The sequence below is a fragment of the Belonocnema kinseyi genome, chromosome 7 (genome assembly GCF_010883055.1).
Source record: "Belonocnema kinseyi isolate 2016_QV_RU_SX_M_011 chromosome 7, B_treatae_v1, whole genome shotgun sequence".
Classification (NCBI taxonomy): domain Eukaryota; kingdom Metazoa; phylum Arthropoda; class Insecta; order Hymenoptera; family Cynipidae; genus Belonocnema; species Belonocnema kinseyi.
The window spans coordinates 79237045-79247737 of NC_046663.1; the positions used below are offsets into that span (position 1 = coordinate 79237045).

The 10693-nt window shown below is 30.1% G+C and overlaps 1 protein-coding gene across 2 annotated transcripts in view; it reads left to right on the forward strand.

The window, feature by feature from the left end:
- The first annotated feature begins 3465 nt into the window (after positions 1-3465).
- Positions 3466-10693, forward strand: part of LOC117177268 (protein cab-1) — a 14714-nt gene continuing 7486 nt past the window's right edge. The window contains exons 1-4 of one of the 2 annotated variants that reach the window (XM_033367860.1): positions 3466-3499; positions 3750-4059; positions 8657-8985; positions 9680-9923. In XM_033367860.1, coding sequence (XP_033223751.1) covers positions 3972-4059; positions 8657-8985; positions 9680-9923 — 661 coding nt within the window. In that variant the 5' untranslated portion in view covers positions 3466-3499; positions 3750-3971. The remainder of the gene's footprint in view (positions 3500-3749; positions 4060-8656; positions 8986-9679; positions 9924-10693) is intronic. The other variant, XM_033367861.1, reaches the window with a different exon arrangement.

A 10693-nucleotide genomic window follows, 5' to 3' on the forward strand; every position in this document is an offset into this window, starting at 1 on the left:
ATATAAGACCCCCAGAGTTTGATCTTCCGACTTTCGTCTAGTCCAAGGCCAGCCCCAAAACCGGCACTTACTCTAGACTGCAGTTTAGGTCAATTTAAAAAATTCCAAGGCATTTTCAAGAATTTGAAAAAGTTTAAAGGGATTTCAAAAGATATGAAATATTTGAGGGAATTTAAAAAGATACTAGGAAATTTTTTATTGTTTTCAATAATTTGAATGGATATCGTGTAGGATTAGAAATATTTGATGCAAATTTAAAAGAGTCAACGGCATTTTAATACTGATTTCAATAATGAAAGTGGCAATACATCCGGACAAAAGCCACACCCCCTTCCCTTTTACGGTCCCCCCTAAAACCCCTTGCGAGGTCCGTACTTTTAGACTCAACCGTCTGGTAAACGTAGATAAATTTTAAGGAATTTTGAAGAATTTTAAACATTGCAGTGACTTTCAGACACTTTAATAAATTGCACTGGATTTTTAAAGTTTGGAAATGATTATAAATATTTAAAGGTATTTTAAAAGATCACAATTTGCAATTGATTTCAGTAATTCAATCCCTAATAGCACAGAACATTCCGGTAACGTGCCTGGAACGTACCGTGGGAACCTTCGGAACGCTCCAGGAACGTTCGACTGGGACCTCAGGGGAACCTTCCATTATTGTTATTTTTAATAACAATTATCTCATAAACCGTAAGGGATAGGTAAAAATGGATGTCATTTTTGAGTTTTGAGTACCGTATATGCTAAATTGTAATATGGTATCTATATCATAAACTGACATTAATTAATAACAATAATGATCATTTATTCTTTGAACGTTTCAGTAGAACGTTTTCAAGCAGCGAACATTTTACACGTCCAGGGAACGTTCCAGAAATGTTCTCGGAATTTGCCGTGCTACTAGGAATGAGATTTAAAATTTGAAGGAATTTCGAAGAGTTTTAAAGATTTTAGTGTTTTATTTTAATTTCAAGGAATTTTTAAGAGCTTTAAAAATCTGTAGAGTTTTTCATTTTTTAAATATGTTGGACTATTCATACAAATTCCATGGAATTTTTACGAGCTTTAAAAAATGTTTAGGGATTTTAAAATATTGCAAATATTTTACGGCATTTAAAAATATTCCAAGGAATTTTCAATTGATTTGAGTAATTTAATGGGATTCGATTTTTTTAAAAAGATTTTAGGGTATTTTAAAAGAATGTAAGGCATTTTCGATAATTTTACAAAGTTGCCAGGGATTTTAAAAGATTTGAAATATTTTAGGGAATTGATTCCAAAGAATTTGTAATTGATTTCAATAGAGTGAAACTCTTCTATAGCTCCGATTTCTGGGGTGACGATGGGTGGCAACTAACTCATTATAGCCTGCTACGCTTTTGTTTGTCCACGCCTGACTACTCGACTGAGTGGCAGCCGCAGATCCCGCAAACCGCGCGCAGTAGCTGTTATACCTAAATGCGGCGCGGCGTCAATTCTCAGAAAGGCTATAGAAGGGAGGGCTATTGAAGATTTTCACTGTAATTAGAAGGGATTTCGAAGAATTTTAATAATTGTAGGATATTGTTTAAGATTTCAAGGAGTTCTTAAGAGCTTTCATTATGAATTTACTACCATGAAGTGAGGGATTTCAATTATTTAAATAAAATTGACTCAGTTTCGAATCAATTAAATGGCTTTTCCTTTAGTTTTCATTTAATTCATCCTGAAATCTTTCAGATTTATCTTGAATTCTTAGGGCTTTCATCAAATTCATCTCATTTTCCTTCAATTCCCCAAAATTTACACCAATTTTACTGAATTCAATGGCACATTTTTATATGTTTTCCAATTTATTTGAATTATTTTTAATTTAAATTCAATTCTTTTAAAGTCTTATGATTTTATCTTGAATTTGTTTAAATTCACCTGCCAATGTTATTAATTTCATCGAATTCTTTTGAATTATTTTAATTTAAAAAGAACATTAATTACATTATTAATGCACAATAGCCTTTATTAAATGTCTTATAGAAACCTATACAAATGGACAAAAGGATATATAGAACCATTTAGAGCCTAATAGAAAATCCATTATTTCTATATGGCTCTATATGTGGCTCTATACATCCTTGTATCCATTTTTCTAACTTTCTATTGGGCATTTAATAGAGGGTAGTCACTTTTCGGGTTAGGAATTAGTATTAATTAGAAATTATTAGAGGTGAGTACCCAAATATGAGATACCAACTCTGTTCGGCGTGATTGTCGGAATTCTATGTACTGAATTTAAAAGTAATATAGGTAATTTTAAACGAAATTTAGTTTGTCATAAGAAGCTCAAATACAAAATTTTATTAAATTTTTTTTTATGCTGAAAATACAAAAAATGTAAAAAAGTGCTTTTTCCAAACTCGTCAAACTATTCTCATAATATGAGATACCCCAAGAAATAGCTAATAAAATGCAAAATAAAGTATTATTTTTAACGAAAAACTTCATCATATGTTTCCGAAGTAAAAATTTACTGCTATTTAGATATATTTAGTTTTTGCAGTAGTCACAAACACTTTTGTAACCAATTTTCACCGCGCAGCCAGTGTTCTAAAAACCACAGGTATCTCATATTATGAGAACTACATCGTGCAACTATGCACTTACTATGCCTGACCTGTACAATGAAAAACTTCAACACTATCGATATTTTACTACTTAGTTATTCAATCCCCATCACTCCAGACAAACTTTACTGCTAAATACATATTTAATGAATAATAAATACGGTTTAAAGAATTCCCTTCCAAAAACTCGACCACCATCGATTTCACAGAAAGTTCGCCTATAATCTTTAGAAGCCCAATGAAAAATGGACTATACCACGAAATTACTCTTTCTTCAAGGGCTAAAAGTTAGTGATAGAACCAACAGAATAGGTCTCTTAGTTTAGGTGATACCCCGCTTTCTCATATTACGAGAATATCTCATATTCGAGTACTCTCCTCTATTAACTTAATCAGGCAAAAGTCAGGAAATTTCGAAAATTAAGTTTTGCGGTCATCCTGAGTGTATAAGCATGGTCAAGAGACTATCCCGAAATTTGCTAAATATAACATTTAATTATTATATTAATTAATTTCATATAGTCACGTTTCGGTCTAGTAATTAATATTAGCCAGAAATTATGAATAAAATAGTCAGAGAAAAGTCAGTAAATTTAAAAAATTAGGATATGTGGCCATCCTTTATAAGTATAATCAAGAGAATCTCACGAAATTTGGTAAATATACCATTTAATTATAATAATAATTGATTTCATAAATTATAAAAACAGAGTAGAAGAAATTAATAATTCTATCTAATTTTATCTATGTAAGTTATACCCCAATCTGAAATATACCAGAATCTGTAATCAGTAGTTTGATAAGAACCCGCTTCCGTTTTTCATGTGACGCAAAACAAAACACTTTGAAATTAATTCAGTTTACGTTATAGACAATTCCAGCATTAAAAACTTGTAAAAAATCTTATTTCTTTTCAATTATCTTATGTTAACATTTTACGTTTAAATTTGGTAGTTTCTTTCGCTTCTTGACCTTTTGATTTTAATTTGTCCTCATCTAGTTCAGATTGAAATTAAAACTCAATTTTCAGAGTTCTGTCGTTTCGAATCTTTCAGGCTGAAAAAATAAAGAAAATTAGGGATTTAATTTTAAAAATATTTATTTGTTTTTGTTTTGTTTCTGAAATTGACTTTATTTTTGTAGGTGGAAAAGTAGATCCAATTGAAGATGGAAGGTGGTGCTGAGCTTTATGGCGGCTGATACCGAATGTAGTATTGATTACGAGTGGTAAAAACCGCGCAAACTCTCTGCTAGCTGAATGAATGACGCGTTTACATATGGCACCGACAATTCATAAACGATACAGGTGTGGATAAAGCTGTGAAAATATCAGCTGTATGCTGGTCAAACGGTGCAAAGACGAAGATGAAATTCAAGTTCTTTCGCTCGACTTTCCTGCTACCATTCGGAATGCTCATTAGTCTCACCACTGGAGAACTTGAGTTCTATCAAGGTCAGTGACTGAATCTTCCTCTATCACTATCGCCCTTTACCCCAACAAGTTCGACAATATATGCTTTGACATTTCCAAAAGCACCTTAATTCACAATATTCATCACCACCCTAATTCAAACTTTGCAATCCTTCATTTAAAGTGTCAACCCTTGCTTGCATGAGCAAGAGTTTGGGCTGTTCTTTCTGTTGACAGATCGTTGACCTTTTGCTACATCGTAGTAGTCTACTTAATAGAATTTGCCCTTAGAGTTTAGACAGACATTTTCAAAGATATTTTTATAATGCTTCGAATTTATGATGCGTCAGTAGATTTTGCGATATATACGGATAGTGTCAGTTTCATAGTCGGGTTAAAAGGATGACTGTCGTTCTGAAGATCAGAGTTGGGTTGTAACTTGTTACAAGTATCTAAGTTACGGAAAAGTTACGTTATTTTTAACTTTTAGAGTGAATTTATTACTATTTTGAAAAGTAACTTGTAACTTAGGTACGATTTTTGAAATAACTTGCAACTTTAATTTTAGTTACTTTGAAGTTACTTTGTATTTTTTGCATAGAACCTATTAAGAGTCGTTTATGGCTCAGTTATGAGTAGAAAATTAATCGATTTTGGTTGAGGATTTCGCTGTTTTTTTATTCTTCTTTCTGGGTTGAATTCAACTGTGATTGATTTCAAATCGAAATCTTTGTTGGTTTAAATAATACTAACTATTATGTTTTCATTGAAAATTTAAATTTATACTTGGTTGAAAATTCATGTATTTTGTTAAAAATTGAACATTTTTGGTAGAAACTTCAACTATAGTAGGTTGAAAAATGACCATTTTCGTTGAAAATGGAAATCTCTTGTTGAAAGGTGTTGTCTTTATTTTACAAATTCATCTCTTGTGAAACAAATTTCTGTCGAGGTTTCAGCTATTTTGTTGAAAATTTGTCTTTTCTTGTTGAAAATTGTATTTAACTACTCGGTTAAAAATTGAATTACTTTTTTTAAAATTCAGTTGTTTGATCGAACATTCATAATTTTAGTTTAAACTTCAACTCTTTAGTTAAAATTCAACTACAAATTTTGTTTCAAATTCTTTTTTTCTTGGTATAAAAGTCAACTATTAGGTTGAAAATCATCATTTTCTATACATTTTAATTCTTTGATGCCAATTTTTTTATATATATTATGTATGCATGCATTCATGTATATATGTATGTATTTCCCCTATTCTGTATTGATTTCTGTAGTGTATAATTTTCCAAACTTCAACAGTTTAGCTGGGATTACCGACCTATTTTCTAGAGTTCAAATTTTCCAGAATAATGTACATTTATACATTAAGTTCGTTTTGCATCTACAAAGTTATTCTATTTAAAACTAAAATATGCTACCGCGAATAGTGGAACTTTTTTTTATCTCACAGAATGATCTATTATAAATAATTTAACTTTTGAAAATTTTAATAATTTCAAACTAAAACATTTAGGGTTAAAACAAAACTTGAAATATTTTTGGAATTAAGGGGGTCACCCCGTGTGTCGGGTCGGAAAAATCGACTTTTTTTTGTTGCCTAAATTTATTCCTCCACATGTGTAGAATATGCTGGTGAAGTTATATTCCAATATTCGAAGTCATTGGGAAGTTACAGCTGTGCGAAAGACTAGGTTTACTTCATTGTTTAAAGCGCTCTTGAACTTTTAAACGCGCTTTTCTCGAAACCACGTTTTTCGAATTGGCCGGCATGATATCTCAAAAATGGTTTGATCGATCGTTTTGAAATTTGTAGGGTAGATTCAGCACATGTCTATGCATCGCCTGAACTAGGATAATTAAAAACTTCCAAACCGTTTTTTTTATAAGGAAATAATCGAAAAAAATCATGAAATTTGAAAAAAAGTTCAAAACCGTGTCAATTACTCAAATTTAAATATTTTAAAATACCCTAGTTCAGGTGATGGCCACGGCTTCACAGTTAAAAATGCCGTTTGGTATTTTGATTTCAAGTAAGCCGTTCGCCCGGAATTATGCAGGCTATGGACACACTTTTTTTTACATGGGTGTCTTCGGAGTGGCGCCATACGAATTATAATAAAGATGTTGGGTTCAAACTTGTACAGTTTACTGTTCAAATGTGAATAAATATATAGTGAAAAGTTTAAAGTTGTATCTTGTTATCGTTCGTAAAAAAAAATCCCCAAAAAAGGGAAAAAAACGGGCCGTCACCCGGGGTGACCCCCTTAACTGATAATAAACCAGATTGTAACAGTTCGGCAAATTTAACCGCAGTTTTTTTTTAATAGATATTAAATATTTTTCTTTACAAATACATGCCATTGGCTTTAGTTTTTAAATATTTATACTTAAGTCTTTTGGGTTTAATCCGTACATTTAATATTTTTTAATTAGATACTGTTTTTAGCATTTAGTAATTTTAAATATTTCAGCATTATCAATTGTGCATGCAAATTTGTCAAATATAAACAATTTTCAATTGCAGAAGTAAAAAATATGACTGCATATTTAAATATTAACAATATGTGACTGGCAATATTTATGCAAATAATGAAAAAAAATTAATATGTGAAAATTGTATATCGTGTATTTTTAAGTAGTTTATGTTTATTGAAATTTAAATTAAATGAATAATTGGCATTTAATTTATATTCCTGAAATTCCAAATGATTTGTACTTATTTTAATGAATTTTTAAGTTTTCCAAAGATTTCGAGGCATTTCAAATATTTTAAGTTATTTAAAAAGATTCGAAAGAATTTGAAGAGTTTTTGATCTTTATTATGGAAAGTGTTTTTAATATTAAAAAATTAAAATACAAGGACTTCAACACGCTGTTCGCGTGTGTGCCTTTGTTACTACAAAATATTTTAAGTTCTAAAAATTGAACTTGTTTCAATTTTAGTTCAAGAACATTGAAGAGTTTTGTTTCTAATTCACATTAACAGTAATAATTATTATAGTAAGGATGAAATATGAAATCCTGTACAGAAATGTTTAGTTATGCTTATGAATATCACAGTTTAATCATTAATGTATGAAACGGCAGAAATCACTCAACATTATTTAAAAACTATAAAATTTATTATACAAATATTTTTTCCTTTTTTCTAAATTAAAAAAAAAGTTATCTTCTTTTTTGTGGATAATTACTCTGTTTCGCTTCTTTTTGAATTTTATTTTTTTCATGGAAATTTTGAACTTGTATTACATTCAATTTTAAATTTAATTTTTAAACGGAAGTTATCGACGTTAAGATGTATGATTTTCGTTTAATACATCATATGTTTAACGTGTCCCCATATGTTATGTATTCCCATATGTTTCATGTTATCTTTAAAAATAAGGATAATATTCTTAATAAATACTCAGGTTACTTTTTTATGTTCCGATTGTCTAGAGACAACAATCTTTTAATAGATTTACAAAAAATAGGAAAATGAGGTTTTTCATACAACGAATTTTTCATCATCGTTACAAGATTATAAAAACAAATCATCCTTTTTCTTTTGAGTGGCCTTAGTAAACTCCATTTGATTTTCTCTTTAGTAAATGTTTTTTTACCTTCCTCCGAGAGCCATTAGCTATTGCTAATAATGTTTAAGCTGCCCTTGCATAAATCAGGAACGTTCTTCTACTTTGACGATTATACTAAATGCTTTACAATTCTTCAAATGGAAACGATTTTCCTCATGATAAAAATATTAAGGAAATTCAACTATGAATTTAAATATTTTTCACAAGATTAGCAGAGTCGATTTTGAAAATCTTTAGTATTTTGTACACAATGCCCATCGCTTTTTAAATTCATTTTCTAGTTTAACCCTTGTATGCACAACCTACGTTATCCGCGTTGTTACGCACCCGGGGTGTCCGGGTGCCCACCTCCCTTTTTTCAATTTTTTAATTCGTGATAGGATTACCAACGTGCGGTGTATGAAAGATGCGTTATAACAACAAATAGTCTCGTAGAGTCGTAGACCAGAAAACTCAAATTATATATTTCTGACCCAGTATTAATATTTTTAAAAGAACCTAAGACCACCCCTTCCACTTTCATCTGAACAAATCCCGATAGTGTCTTCATGCAAAACACTCGACAAAAATGTAAAATTAACATACAACTCACCTTAAAAAAAACCCAAGTTATATTTTCAAGCCCATAATAAAATTCTATAACCCCCCAAAAAACCACCTCTACCTTTTTTACCTGAACAAATCCCAAGTACCTTAATTCAAAACACTCATAAAATTTGAAGTTATCATACAATCACCTTCAGAACACCTTGCAAGTTATATTTTTAAGCCGATAATAATATTCAACAACCCCCGATAACTACATAAAACTCAATTTTTGCAACAAAAATTCCTAAATAAATTCTAAATAAATAATTTGCTTAGAATTGAGCTAAATAACGATTATTAGCAGACCCCAAGCGAAAATTTCTATTTTTACTTCACTATCATACAAAAATGTACCATTGTGAGCACCAGGATACCCGGTTGCATACAAGGGTTAAGTATTTACGTCATATTTCATAGACATCAAGGTTGATTTATATAAATTGACAGGAGAAAAATGTTATGTTTTTCAGATACTGTACCAAAGATGGCAGATGACATTACGTTCGAGCAGCTAGCTAGATTATATCTAGAAGCTCGTAATCATCAGCAACGTGGAATACAACATGTTCATATACCTTTACACTTGAATCCAAGATTTCACAAAGATCATCGATTTGACTATTTATTGCAGAAAGAGAGGGGTGGCTTCGATGCGCGGGAGATACCTAATCTAATCGATCTGCTGCAGAAACAAAATCTAAATCCAATAGAGTACATACAGCAGATTCATCGTAATGATTTGCCACACGTTAGGTACATTCCGAGCTTGGATCGTTATCAAGAGTATGATCCTTTCAAGGTAAAAAAACTTGTAAACAAAGATTTCCGTCTCTAAATTAAAGCATACAAGTTTTCAGAAATAATAATTTTACCTGGATCACATCAAAACATTTCCGTTTCAGCTTGGATCAAACTAAGAATTTTTTTTATCGTTTTCAATAATAGACTTTTAAATCAGAATTTATAATCCTTCAGTAAAATATTTGATTAAAATTGATCAAATATTCAATTAAAACTTCAAAATTTTACAATTAAAAATAAAAGTCTCAAGTAAATCGATTGAAATTGAAAACTTTGAAGGCTGAGTAATTTTAGGGTTTTACATTTTTTCCTTTTTTAATTTTATTCTTTACCAAGGCAAAATATGAGAAACTAATTTTCTGTTTTTTTTTTTCAAAAAAATGTTCACCACTCTTAATAACTTAAACTTTATAATTTAAAAAAATGTTCAGTTTTGATTTAAACCGCTTCATCAGTTTTCGAGTGAAAAAATGTTTCAGTTTGAAGAGCTTAAATATTGCTGAATATTTTTACGTGCAATCGGTTTGCAATTTATAACAATGGTGGATACAAAAATTTTAAGTTTTTCCAAAAAATAACAGTTCAACGAAGATATTTTCAATGTGCATCCTCAATAACATAAATAATCAATTCAATGAAAGTACTTCTTAGGAAGTTGAACGACATGTAATTTAATTACAATAAATCCTTAGCAGGAAGCAGAGCTTGAGAAAGGAATGAAGGAGGGGCCATTTATAGATTACTCCGGGAATTACGTGAAATTGAATGAAGGAGGAGAGCTAAAACACTTGGAACGGATAGGGCAACACGAACAACACTTTCAGAGAACACCCGAATTTACCTTTGCTTTTGGCGAACCCGATCTCAGCGAAAAGCATCCATTTGCTCTAAGACCAAATGATCCTCGCTACTACCAAGAAGCACCCTTTTCCCACTGTAAGATACATTGAATACGTATTTTCTAATTGATGATGATATAATAATCGTTGATGAACTATACAGACCCTCAATAATAAATTTCGTAGAGAATGTTGATTTTCGTTGTTGGCTTTAGAGTCAAGTAAATGGAAAACAATTAAATTACTTAAAATGTTTCGGTACACAATGGTGCTCCTATTCAGTGAATTTTATTTAATCTTTAAAAATTATGTCATTTCTCGTAGAGACGTAATTTCACACTTGAAAGTGTTATTCTTGAGTTAATATCGCAGTTGTAAATTTACAAAAAAAATTTAATTTTTTTTATAAAAAAAGGCTGAATGTTTTGTCCTAATTATAAATTATTTATGTGAAAGTAAAAATTTTCCAAAATCACGCTGTAGTAAGAATACAAACTTATCAAATACATTGTAGTTAAATAATTCTTTAAATATTCTTTAAACAAAATTTAGCGAGGTACATTTGATAAAAAAATGTAAACATTTTTTTGTATCCAATATTTTTTTCCATTTAAAAAATATTTGTTAATATTTTTTTGTTGATTTTTTAAATTAAAATTTAATGAATTTTCTATTATCATTCGAAATTATTTCGGTGAACGTAAAATTTTTGCAAAGTCACACTGTACTAAATACAAACTGATCAAAAGCAGAAAATAATACAAAATTTTAAATAAACATTACAGATAAATTAGTCTTTAAAAACATATATTTTCCCTTTTTTAAACTCTCTCTCTCTCTCTCTCTCTCTCTCTCTCTCTCTCTATA